The sequence below is a fragment of the Phacochoerus africanus genome, chromosome 3 (assembly GCF_016906955.1).
Source record: "Phacochoerus africanus isolate WHEZ1 chromosome 3, ROS_Pafr_v1, whole genome shotgun sequence".
NCBI classification, from domain to species: Eukaryota; Metazoa; Chordata; class Mammalia; order Artiodactyla; family Suidae; genus Phacochoerus; species Phacochoerus africanus.
The window spans coordinates 166,928,752-166,942,757 of NC_062546.1; the positions used below are offsets into that span (position 1 = coordinate 166,928,752).

Consider the following 14,006-nt stretch of genomic DNA (forward strand, 5'->3'; position numbering starts at 1 on the left):
CTTTTTCTGTTGGGTGTTTTTTTTTTTTTTTTTTGCTGCCTTGTTGTCTAGATATTGTTAGGGTACAATGTCATAATAGTTTCAGGATGCTAAGACTTTTTTGTAATTTGCCAATTTCTTGGACAAATCACTTGCCTACTTGATGTGTTTTTTAATACATCTCAATGTATGATAATTAAAAGTATGAGTATGTAGATATTATGCCATTGGATAGACAGCATTGCCTTATTTTAATCAGCTTTGAAAAATAACTGTTTCCTGGGAGTTCCCTGGTCACTCAGTGTGTTAAGGATCTGGTGTTTTCACTGCTGTGCTTGGGTCACTGCTGTGATGCAGGTTCGATCCCTGGCCTGGGAACTTTCATAAGCTGTGGGCATGGCCAAACCAAAATAACTACTTCCTTTTCTATGGGATTAGTGATGAACATAAGCAAGGGTGTTTTTTTTACTATTAGCATAATTCCTAAAAAGTGAGAGTTTATCTTAATTTACAAGGTTTTTATTTAAGAACTAAGAGAAACTTTTTTTCTCTATTGAACTCAGACTATGAAATATGCATCGTACAAAACTTATAAAATCTTTCTCATGCGTATTCCATCTGTCCTTGTGCTATTGTTATTTTTGTGGGTTATTTTTGTTTTGTGTAATTTATGTATTCATATATATTCTTTTGTTCCTATTATAGTGTATACATCTTTGCAGTTAACTAAGAAGAGTTTTAAGAGTAGTTCTTTTTTGGCATATGCTTAATGTTACTGATTTGAGGCTTAATACTTGTTATTGGTTAATGTAGTTAATTATATTATGGTGTTAATGAGAATTGGGTCGTGATTTCGGTCAAATCGCTTACTACTCCTTACTGAATATTTGTAATTAGGAAATGACTCTTTCTCTGAGTGGATGCAATCTCATGCTGGAATGCATGGCTTAGTGACTAGATTTCAGCTCTGGCTTGTCTCTTCAGCTGCACAACTGTATATGTTAGCCCTGTGTTGAATTAACTTGAACTATTTCGTTTGTACCGTTTGCCTCAGATTGTACCTGTAACACTGCCAAATCAGTCAGCTTAATTTTCCTCTTGGCTATAAGTAGGTTGGAGTAGATGAGAAACTTCATTATCACTACCTATCTTAAATACCATTTAGTGGGAAATAACTCAAAAACACATAACATGCAGCTTACAGATATGGGGCAGTAGAGGATGATGTGGTGATTCAGAAATAGTGCTTTTTTTTTTTTTTTTTGGCCTTTTCTAGGGCTGCTCCCAGGGCATGTGGAGGTTCCCAGGCTGAGGGTCTAATCAGAGCTATAGCCACCAGCCTACGCCAGAGCCACAGCCGCAGCAACTTGGGACCCGAGCCACATCTGCAACCTATACCACAGCTCATGGCAACGCCGGATCCCCAACCCACTGAGCAAGACCAGGGATCAAACCTGCAACCTCATGGTTCCTAGTCAGACTCGTTAACCACTGAGCCACGACGGGAACTCCAAAATAGTGCTTTTTGTATGATCTAAGAACAGCATTGTTATTAGCCATCTGGAAAGGAAATACAATAATACTGAAATTTCAATCTTTGTTTTTTAATTTACTTTCTTCTATATTAATATACTTTATATTTTCTTTTTTGGCTGCACTTGTGGCATATGGAAGTTCCTGGGCCAGGGATCAAATCCAAGCTGCAGCTGTGACCTATGTCACAGCTGTGGCAAAGCCAGATCCTTAACCCACTGTGCCACATTGGGAACTCCTATTTTAATGTACTTTAAATAAATAAGTAAAAAAGTTTTTTCTTCTCACATGTATTTTTTTCTTTTACATATGCAGTTTTTTAAAACTCTTTAATCTTCTAGTTATGTTGGTTTTAGCTCTCCATATTTATGGAACCAAAGTGTTTTCATTTATTTGATGGGGAAACATAATAGTGTTTAAATAATTTGATAGGATTTTTAGAGGGAAAACATTCAGTATTTTGACAACATTAAGTGGTTAATTTTAATCACATAAAGGATTATCTTTTCATTTCAAATAACAAGTCCATCTAAAAATCATCTAAATATGTAGTTTGCTTCATTTTTTAAAAAGTGTTTTTTGAGCACTTAACTGTATTCCAAGCATTGTTCTAAGCTTTATAATTCTTAATTTGACAGTTTTAGAGGGAAAATATTATCACAAAAAAATGCCCAACACCTATTAAGTGACCAAAAAAACAAGCTACAAAATTGTATATGGGAAGTTACTTTGTGGCACAGTGGGCTGAGGATCCGGTGTCGCAGCTGTGGTACAGGTTGCAACCACAACCGTAGATTTGATCCCTGGCCCAGGAACTCTGCATGTCTTGGGTGCAGGGAAAAAAAAAACAAAGCAAAAATTATGTATGGTATCATCCCAATATGTATTTAGTCTATGCAGAGACAAATAAAATTTACGTGTAAACAATAATTATCTTTTGGGAAGAGGTGGTGGAATTATGGAGGACTTTTCTTCTTCTTTTACATTTTTTTTTTGGCTTTTTGGCTTTTTTTTTTTTTTTGCTATTTCTTTGGGCTGCTCTCACGGCATATGGAGGTTCCCAGGCTAGGGGTCGAATCGGAGCTGTAGCCGCCAGCCTACGCCAGAGCCACAGCAACATGGGATCCAAGCCACGTCTGTGACCTACACCACAGCTCACGGCAACGCCGGATCATTAACCCACTGAGCAAGGGCAGGGACCGAACCCGCAACCTCATGGTTCCTAGTCGGATTCGTTAACCACTGCGCCACGACGGGAACTCCCTCTTTTACATTTTGTATTTGGTCATGTTTGGAGTTTTTAGATGGGGCCTGTTATTTGTAATTAGAATAAAACTTGTAAAATATATAGGAGTATAAAACATTTAGTCTTCTGTGTGTCTGTTTGTATATAGGAATACACACATACATTTTTACAAAACTGGAATCTTTCTTTAAATATAAACATGTATCCTTTGTATGTTTATGTAATGCTAACATTTTACTACTCTTCAGTTGCTAATCATTTAAACTGTTTCAAAAAAAAATTTTATATATATAATTTCCGTGAACATCTTTATACATATACTTGCATGCAGTTCTGATTATTTCATTAGAATAGATTCTTAGCAGAATGACTTAGTCAAAAAGTAAGTAGACACTTAGAGTTCCTTCTGTGGTGCAGTGGGTTGGGAATTTGATTGCAGAGGTTCCTGTCGCTATGGAGGCAAGGGTTTGATTCCTGGCCTTGTATAATGGATTGTGGGATCTGGCATTGCCACACCAATGGTGTGGATTGCAGCTGTGGCTCAGATTCAGCCCCTGGCTCAGGAACTTCCGTATGCCAAGGATGTGGTCATAAATATATATATATACTTTGTAAGGATCTTGGTAAATATTTCCAAATTATTTCTCAGAAAAATTTTTCCCAATTTCCTGTGTGTAGCAGTTATCAACTCACTAAACTCTGATATTGAACATTATTAGGCTTGTTAATTTTGGATTTCTTTATTAATATATATATTTTTGTAAGAAATGTGTTGGAGTTCCTATCCTGGCACAGCGGAAACAAATCCGACTAGGAACTATGAGGTTGAGGTTCCATTCCTGACCTGGCTTGGTGGGTTAAGGATCCGGCATTGCTATGAGCCGTGGTGTAGATTGCAGACTCGGTTCAGATCTTCCGTTTGCTATGGCTGTGGTGTAGGCTGGCAGCTACAGCTCCGATTAGACCCCCTATCCTGGAGACCTCCATATGCCATGGGTGTGGCCCTAAAAAGACAAAAGACAAAAAAAAAAGAAAGTAAGAAATGTGTCAATTCAGGTGGTGCTGATAATGGTGATGAGGGAGGAAGGATGATACTGATGGGATTCTGTTTTTACAATTGATATTCTGAAAATAATGTGGAGACTAGATAAGACTTTTCATTTATATATTTATATTTTTAGGCAATTCTGTCTTGAGCTAAATGGACTTGCTGTCAAACTTCAGGTAATATTTTATTTAAGTTAAAGGTTTAATTGAAAGTTCTGATTTTTTCTATTTTTGTAAATTAATATGCTTTCAAAGACTTACCCAAGATTTTCTAGGATTTTACATGAAATGTAGCAACCCAAATGATAAACTTTTTCATTACTATTTTATATATTAATAAATACAACAATTTTTAACAGAGTGAATGCCATCCAGATACATGTACTCAGATGACAGCAACTGAACAATGGATTTTTCTTTGTGCAGCTCACAAAACTCCAAAAGAGGTGAGAATTTATGAAATAGAATAACAAATATAATATCCTAGATCTCTTCAAGATAGCAATAAATTTTTAGAGTTTTTATTTTACTTTGCCATTTGGTTTAGAATTCTTTGCTGCAAGGTTATTGCTACAATGCTATTTTATGATTTCTTTTGATTTATGTGCATATTCATTATTATTTTTTAAAGTTTTTTGTCTATACTTGTACCATGCAGAAGTTCCTGGGCCAGGATGGAACGCATGCCACAACCAGATTCTTAACCTGCTGAGCTGCCAGGGAACTCCTGATTAATATCTTTTAAGAAAATTTTAATTGAAGTGTCATTGACCTACACTGTGTTAGTTTCAGGTGTACAACATAGTGATTTGGTATTTCTATACATTACAAAAGATCACCATGATTAGTTATCATCTGTCACCAAATAAAGTTATGACAATATTTTAATTTTTTTTTTGTATTTTTGTCTTTTTCAGGGCCGCACCCGCAGCATATGGAGGTTACCAGGCTAGAGGTCCAGTCGGAGCTGTTGCTGCCAGCCTATGCCAGAGCCACAGCAAGGCCAGATCCGACCTGCGTCTTCAACCTACACCACAACTCACAGCAATGCCGGATCCTCAACACACTGAGCGAGGCCAGGACTCGAACCCACAACCTCACGGTTCCTAGTTGGATTCGTTTTTCCGATGCGCCACGACAGGAATTCCTTGACAAAATTATTAATGACATTCCTCATACCATACATTTCATCCCTGCAACTCATTCATTTTTTTTATTTTTTGGCCACACCTTTGGTACGTGGAAGTTCCCAGGCCAGGGGTTGAACCTGTGCCACAACAGTGACTCAAAGTGCTCTAGTAACAACACCAGATCCTTAACCCACTGTGCCACTTCAGGTAGTGTTTTAGGGAAACTAAAATATATAGGGGAACTCCTATACCTCTTAAGTTCTTCTTTACTTATTTCACTCATTCTCACCTCCCTCTGGCAGCCAGTTTTGTTCTCTGTATCTTTGATTCTGCTTTTATTTTATTCATTTGTTTGGTTTTTCAGATTCTACGTATGAGTGAAATCATGTGGATTTGTCTTTCTCTGACTTATTTCACTTAGCATAGGACTCTCTAGGTCCATCTGTGTTGTTAAAAATGACAGGATTTCATTCTTTTTTTTTTTTTTTGTCTTTTTGCCATTTCTTGGGCCGCTCCCGCAGCACATGAAGGTTCCCAGGCTAGGGGTCTAATCGGAGCTGTAGCTGCCAGCCTACGCCAGAGCCACAGCAACGCGGGATCCGAGCTGTGTCTGTGACCTACACCACAGCTCACGGCAACGCCGGATCATTAACCAACTGAGCAAGGGCAGGGATCAAACCCACAACCTCATGGTTCCTAGTCGGGTTCGTTAACCACTGCGCCACAACGGGAACTCCCACAACGGAAACTCTTGAGTTGTGTTTTTTAAGTGTAAAATACACCAATTTCAAAGACTGAGTGCAAAACAACAAAGCATCTCATTAAAAAATAACTGCATATCTACATACAAAAGAGTAAATTTAGACCCCTATCTCACACCATATTAAAAAAAAATCTCAAAATGGATCAAAGACTTAAATGTAAGCGCTAAAATTGTAAAACTTGGGAAAAAACATAGTTGTAAGGAATTCCCGTTTTGGCACAGCAGAAATGAATCTGACTAGTAACCATGAGGTTGCAAGTTCAATCCCTGGTCTCTATCAGTGGGTTAAGGATCCAGCGTTGCCGTGAACTGTGGTGCAGGTGGCAGATGTGGCTCGTATCCTGTGTTGCTGTGGCTGTGGTGTAGGCTGGCAGCTGTAGCTCTGATTCGAACCCTAGCCTGGGAACCTCCATATGCTGCAGGTGCAGCCCTAAAAAACAAAACAAACAAACAAAAGTAAATTTTCATGACCTTGGTAGTGATTTCTGAGATATAACACTGAAAGCACAAACAGGAAGAAAATGTAGATAAGCCAGATTTCACCAAAATTGAAAATGTTTGCACTTTAAAGGGAAAGGGAAAAGACAGTATTGTAATGAGAGGAAATATTTTGGTAAAACATATCTCTGATAAGAGTCTAGGATCCAGAAAACATGAAGAACTATCACAAAGCAACTAAAAGACAGCCTAGGAGTTCCCATTGTGGCTCAGTGGTTAACGAATCCGACTAGGAACCATGAGGTTGTGGATTCGATCCCTGGCCTTGGTCAGTGGGTTAAGGCTCTGGCTGTGAGCTGTGGTGTAGGCCACAGAGGTGACTCAGATCCTGCGTTGCTATGACTGGTATAGCCCGGCAGCTGCAGCTCGGATTCAGTCCCTTGCCTGGGAACTTCCACATGCCATGGGTGCAGCCCTAAAAAGACAAAAAAAAGAAACCCCAATAAAACAAAAAAGCACACAACAAAAATCTAAAAAGATTTTGATTTAAGAAAAAAGAAATTAATGAAATACTGATTCCTGTTGTACTTTTGATGAGCCTTGAAAACGTGTGAAGTGACACAGGAGCCTACATACTATTCCACTTTTATGAAATATCTAGAATAGGCAAATTCAAAGAAGATAGAAAATAGATTGTTGTTGCTTAGGGTTAGGGGGAAGAGAGAGTGAGGTGACTGCTAATTAGTACTTTTTGTTTCTTTTGGGGGTGATGAAAAATGTTCTGGAATGTAGTTGATAATGGTTGTATGATTTTATGAATACTGAATTTTGCATTTTATTTATGTTTGTTTATTGTCTTTTTATGGTCATACCTGTGGCATATGGAAGTTCCCAGGCTAGGGCTTGAATTGGAGCCACACCACAGCCACAGACAGCAACATCAGATCTGAGCTGTATCTGCGACCTGTGCTGCAGTTGAGGCAATGCCGGATCCTTAACCTACTGAGTGAGGCCAGGGATCAAACCATTTTAAAAGAGAAACTTTATGGCATGTGAATTATATCTTAATATAAAAATACTCCAGAAGTTCCTGTTGTGGCACAGTGGAAACGAATCCAACTCTGAACCATGAGGTTTCGGGTTCGATCCCTGGCTTTGCTCAGTGGGTTAAGGATCCAGTATTGCTGTGAGCTGTGGTGTAGGTCACAGACACAGCCCGGATCCCGTGTTGCTGTGGCTGTGGCATAGGCCGGCGGCCATAGCTCGGATTAGACCCCTAGCCTGGGAACCTCCATGTGCCATGGGTGTGGCCCTAAAAAGCAAAAAAAAAAAAAAACCCAAAAAAACACAACTCTACAAAAGCTCATTAGCAATTTTGATATCAATTACATGTTGAAATTATAATTTTGGCCATATAGAATTAAATAATATACATCATTGAAATTTATTTCATCTGGAGTTTTCATGGTGCAATGCATTAAGGATTTGGTGTTGTCACTGCAGTGGATTGGGTGGCTGCTGTGTTCTGGGCACTTCCACATGCCTCAGCCATGGCCAAAAACATTTAATTTCTTCTGTTTCTTTTTACTTTTTTAACATGCAAACTAGAAATTTTTAAATTAAAGACATAGCTTGCATTGTGTTTCCATTGGACAGTGCTGATATAAAGGTTGTAAAAATGGAAGTTCCTATCATGGCTCAGTGGTAACGAACTGAGCTAGTATCTATGAGGACACAGGTTTGAGTCCCTGGCCTCTCTCAAGTAGGTTAAGGATCTGGCGTTGCCACGAGCTACACTGTAAGCTGCAGACATGGCTCGGATCTGGTGTTGCTGTGACTGTCATGTAGGCTGGCAGCTATAGCTCCGATTCAACCCCTAGCCTGGCAACTTCCATGTGCAGTGGGTAGGGCCCTAAAAAGCAACCCCCCTAAAAAAAGATTGTAAAAATGTCCCATGGTACACTCAAATAACCAATATGAATGAGAAACACAGTGAGCTGGGATATTTGTTTTTGACCAAATCACCTGTAATCAAATATATACTTCTTTCAGTAAAACTGCTCCTGGTACTGTTTTAGGTATTGAGTCTACTAGCCATAAATTCCTATGGACATACAGTTAGGAAAATACAGTTTTTTGGTTTACAAGACAGCTATGCTCACCACTATACCTGCAGTGCCATTTTTTTGGTTTAAATAATCTTTATGTACTTGCCATGTACTATAATAAGCCATATTTAGCAGTTTTTATATTTGTAAATACCAGTTTCATTCTCAACACTGGAAAAATATTCTAAGAATTTCTTGTGGCACAGCGGGTTAACGATCTGGCGTTGTCACTGCAGCAGCTCAGGAACATCCACATGCCACAGGCATGGCCAAAAAGAAAAAAAAAGAAAAATATTCTAATTACTGGGTAGAGCTAGAGTCATTTTTATTCCTTTAGTTCATTTTTTTGTTCCTTGGTTCCCTGGTTCCTTCCCAGTCTTCCTTTCTTTTGATGCTTCTTCCTCTCTGCCCCGATAAAAACTGAGTGAGGAGAATTGCAGTTTGATTTTTGTTTTAATAAATTTGCTGATTTGTCATGAGAAAATAGGTTTCATTGTTTCTAATAAATGGAATAGGATAAGACAGGTTTATTAAAGAAACTACAGATTTTGCATTAAATTTAAAGGAGAGGTTCAAGGAGAAAATTTTTTACAGAGCTGCTAGATTAGTAACAGGGTACCAGTGACATACTAAAGCATGCTTCTTAGGATGTAGGAAGGCAGTGATCTCTGGAGGTATTTGTGAAGAGGGAAGCTTCTGGGCCACTTGGTAAAGTATAAATCAGTGGACTAGAATCAGTATATCTGGGTTGTGGTTTTTGAGTCCTTTTTCCTAACCCTATGATCTTGTATAAATCACTGACCATTAGTCAAGGGTAGTCCCTGTTTTGCGCATCATTCTTCATGGGTCTCCCTTTCATGCTTTCGCTTTGGGATATTTCTATACTTGCTTACTTGAATCTTTGTGATGTGGAGTCAGCCTCATCTTAGATTTCATGCCTAAAGAGCAGACTCCTACGTTGGACTGCTTGTTTTTGAAGTATTCCTTATTCTTGCCTATAGATTTTTTTAAGATCTGAGAAGTAGAGACCTTTGCACACTCTGCAAACTAACCAGCCTCAGTTTCCTTATTTGTAAAGGCAAAGGGTTAGATTAGATGATCAGGTGTTCTCAGCTCTAAGCATTGGTTTCTTCTAGGTGCAAAATTGAGAGTGAGAAATTGGGAGATTGATTCACTTATCTTCTAGCAGGCCAGGTATTATAGTTGAAGGGGGTAATAAGGCCTCATTTATCTATTTGTCTGTGGTTGTACCTGCCCATGTGGGAGTTCCCAGGCCAGGGTTCAAACTTGTGCCACAGTGGCTACCTGAGCCACAGCGGTGACAACACCAGATTTTTAACCCACTGCGCCATAATAGAACTTAAGTAAGGCCATTTTTTTAATGACTGTTTCTATGGCATACGAAATTTCTCAGGCCAAGGATTGAATCTAGACTGTAGCTGTGACCTACTCCACGGCTGTGGCAGTGCCAGATCCTTTAACCCACTGCACTCGCCTTGAGGATAGAACCTGTGCCTCTGCAGTGACCCGAGCCACTGCAGTTGGATTCTTAACCGGTTGTGCCACAGTGGGAACTCCATTAAGGCCTTATTTATTGAAATAACATTGAATTTTATAGTCATTCTGATATTGTAAGGGATTTTTTTCTCAGGATTTGCTCAGGTTTTTGAAATAAGACTCCTATGTGATAAATATACCTAATTTTAGAGTTAGAACTCCTTGTTGATGCATTTTTATGTCCCTTCTTTTATAGTGTCCTGCCATAGACTATACTAGACACACACTTGATGGTGCTGCATGTCTTCTGAATAGCAATAAATATTTTCCCAGCAGGTAAACAAAACTTTTAAACGCGGTGAAAAACTTTTTGAATTTTATTTTAAAACTTGATATTTTTAAAACTAAAACTAGTTTGTTCATTCATGCATTGTGTTCTTTAAACTTTTTTTTTTTTTTTAACTTGGTGGCTTGTTCAAAATTATTCAAGTTTTGAAATTAGGGTTATGGTTAAACTAAAGGCATCGGGACTCAGCTTCTAAAGCTCATAGGCGAGTTCAGTCAAAGGTAGTCCCTGCCGCTGTGCGTTATTTTCAGGCTTCTGGGATATTTACATGCTTGCTTACCTGAATCTTTGTGATAGAGTGAGCCTCCTCTTAGACAGTATGCCTGAAGACTTTGCTAAGTTGGACTGCTTATTTTTCAAGGAATCCTTATCCTTGCCTCCAGACTTTTAAGATCTGGGAGGAAACCTGTGTATACCTAATATTCTATTGGTGAAATTCATGACTGTCCTTTTATTATGTTAAAGTATTTGTTACCAGGTCGTAGATTTGGAGACTTCTCCCTCCATATATCACTAACTTCAAAGAGCTCATATAAAATGTGTAAAAATAATGGTTTTTTTTTTTTTTTTTGGCATTGTCCAAAAATACTGTTTTATTCTTTAATGGAAAAAAAGCCATTATCAGTATCCTATATATATTTTTTAAAAAATCAGAAATATGTAGGCAGTTTTCATTTCTCATGTGCAAAAAAGAAGAATCAAGCTCTATAGAATAATTCCTTTCAATAGTTTTAATCAATTCTAGTGTACAAAGTATTAATGTCGTAAGCATGTTTTAGTAAGTTTTGATTGGTCAGGATTTGTTTTAATTGCATTGAACTTTAACAGAGTTTCAGAACTGAATTTCTTAGGCACTGTGGTTAGGTAGAAAGAGCACTGGCCCAATTGCCACAAGCTGTGGCATAGGTCACAAATGTGGCTTGCATCTGGTATTGCTGTGGCTGTGGTGTAGGCCGGCAGCTGCAGTTTCAGTTTGACCCCTAGCCTGGGAACCTCCGTATGCTGTGGATGGGGCCTTAAAAAAAATAGAAAGAGTACTGGCTCAAGAATGAGGAACAGGGGTTTCAGTCCTACCCTTGCCACATACTACTAACATTGTGACCTTGGACTGGTCACTTACTTTCCCTGAAGTCAGCTTCCGCACTCGTGAATTGAAAAGATTGGACTATATTATTCCTAAGATCTCTCCAGATCTATGATTTCTGATTTCTATTTCTAGGGTTAGCATAAAGGAATCATCCGTAGCAAAACTAGGATCTGTATGCCGTAGGATCTACAGAATATTTTCACATGCTTATTTTCATCACCGGCAGATTTTTGATGAATATGAAGTAAGTATATTTCACTAATTGTCCTGATACATTCTTATCAGAATGACAATAATATATGTTGATATTATGTCTCATTTGTTTGATTTTGAATAGTAAATTAACATTTTTTTTCTTCTTCTCTACAGAATGAAACATTTTTGTGTCATCGATTTACTAAATTTGTGATGAAATATAATTTGATGTCCAAGGATAACCTGATTGTACCAATTTTAGAAGAGGAAGTTCAGAATTCAGTTTCTGGGGAAAGTGAAGCATGAAAGGAATCATATAGAAAAAATGTACTGATCACATAATTAACATTAATTATGTACTGTATATATGTCATTTTAGACACATCAATCATGTATCCATATTATAGCTTCTTTGTTTAGTATAGGTTTTTGTATGCTGAGTGTTGCCTTTTAAAATGAGAAATACTTTTTAAGTTATTCATGAGCTGTATATTCACTGGTGTGGCACTCATGGTTTTTAAATAAGATTAGTATTATCTGTTTATAATGCCTGTTAATAAAAGAATTTACAGTTTGGTAAAATTGCTGCTAAACAATCATTGGTTCACAATCTTCATCAAATAAACCCATCTATAAAAAGATGAGTGAGCTTAAGGTTTCACATAAGCCATTTACTAAAGAGATAGTAATGTTTTCCTTTGGTTTTATACCTGAGTTTAGATATCCTAGAAAATTCTGTAGTACCTATATAGTTCAGTCTTAACTGTTAACTTTTCCAAACTGAGATAAAAGTGTTTTAAAATTCTGTTTATAGTTGTTGATATACATATATAATTATGTGTATATCCAAATGTAAATGCAAATGAAGCATTAGAGATACTTAAATAATCTTACTATGCTACATAAAGTGTATTCGAGACCAGCATACTTGGAAAGGATTTACCTTTCTCCACAGTGGACTGTTACATACAAGGTGATGGTAATGATAAAAGTGTATAAATGATGTTCCCCCCAGAAACCTGCCCTGTCCTTCCCCTCTCTTCATTTCCCTTAACTCCCTCCCCAAACTACATTGAGCTGAGAAGCTTTTCACCAGACTGTGATTTAGTGGTGGCTTATACCTATTTATATTTGTATTAATTGCTTACAGATGATACCTCATATTAGCAATTACATTACACTACAGGAAATATGTAGGCATAGGCTCCTGCTTATCTTGGCTTTGTGAAATTGTTCTAACTACTTGGAAAACAGTCTTTAAAATAATTTGACTCTCCCTGTTAGTAATCTTAATCTTTTCATCTAATCATCTAGGCAGCATTTAAATAGATTTGAAAAATATTGTAGTATTTATTTTACTTCCCTTCCCCACAAAGTTTATGTTTGAATTATATGCACATGTGAGATTTTTTGCAATAATTCACAGCTTCCAAAGGTGGTATTGTATGCTCATACATTTTTTGGACTTTGTTATAATTCAGTGTCTTAAGGATTCAACCTCAGATTTTACAATCTTATCTACCGAGACTGCAATTTTTAAAAAGCACTGGAGGTCTTATTGTTAAACTGGTTGTAATGAGGCACTAAGGGTAAAAAAAATTGTACGTGTAGTGAAAAAAATATTTAAATCCATCTTTTGAACAGAGTTTAACATAAGGAACTTATTTTTCATTTAAATGGGTTATTTTGAAATGAAGATTAACATGTAGTCATCTTGATTTTTTTATCCAAATTGGAGGAAAAATTTATACCATATTATGAGACAAGTGTGTACAGCAAAATGTGGGCAGTGGTAGCATCCTAAGAGTTTGTATATATATTTATGCCTTCCCAGTCCTGCCAGTATATTTGGCTTTGAACAGTGCTCTCCCCACAGCCAATCATTACGTTACCCCAGCCCACAACTATCTTTTCTATCTTTTATGTTCACAGTGAAAGGAATGTTGACTTTGAAATTATGCATTTATATTAATGTCACTGAACCAATGGGAATAGTAATTTTTACACAAACTTGCTAAATATTGAGAGACTAAACTACTAAGTTAATAAATTATATATAGCAATATAGCTATTCTTTCTAGACCATGTCTCACAATGGATTTCTGTTGCTTGACTATTTTCTTAGTGAACATTTGAACTAAGGCAGTGGCTGGGATTGGTGATCTGGCTAGTAAGTATTTTGAAACATACTTTGAATAATATGACTTGGTGTTGATGGGGAAATAAAATATGATTTTTTTTCTTACTTATTCCATCTTCCCTGTACTATGTGTTTGGAATTGATCATAAAAAAAAAAAAAAAATCCCCCAAAGAAAACATCAGTTTGTAGTCTTGCTTTTGTATTCGTATTGACATCTCATTCATACTCTTGAACTATAAAAGTTGACTCACTTCATTAGGTAATGCCTAAATGATACAGTTTTTCCTTAATACTGTTTATAGCATTTTGATATATACACGTATGTATCTAAGCGGTATTAAAAAAGCTGATAAGCCTGGCAAACCATCACTCTGAGAGTAGAAAAGCCAGTACATCCTGCTGTATAGCACTGGGAACTATAGTCACTTATGATGGAGCATGATAATCTGAGAAAAAAGAATGTATACATGTATGTGTGACAGGGTCACGCTGTACA

At 37.2% G+C, this 14,006-nt stretch overlaps 1 protein-coding gene across 2 annotated transcripts in view; it reads left to right on the plus strand.

The window, feature by feature from the left end:
* Positions 1-13,618, plus strand: part of LOC125123409 (MOB-like protein phocein) — a 43,725-nt gene extending 30,107 nt beyond the window's left edge. For both annotated transcript variants that reach the window (XM_047773150.1, XM_047773151.1), the window contains exons 4-8: positions 3,940-3,982; positions 4,165-4,251; positions 9,998-10,077; positions 11,307-11,418; positions 11,544-13,618. In XM_047773150.1, the coding sequence (XP_047629106.1) occupies positions 3,940-3,982; positions 4,165-4,251; positions 9,998-10,077; positions 11,307-11,418; positions 11,544-11,675 (454 nt within the window). In that variant the 3' untranslated portion in view covers positions 11,676-13,618. The remainder of the gene's footprint in view (positions 1-3,939; positions 3,983-4,164; positions 4,252-9,997; positions 10,078-11,306; positions 11,419-11,543) is intronic.
* Positions 13,619-14,006: the final 388 nt, after the last annotated feature.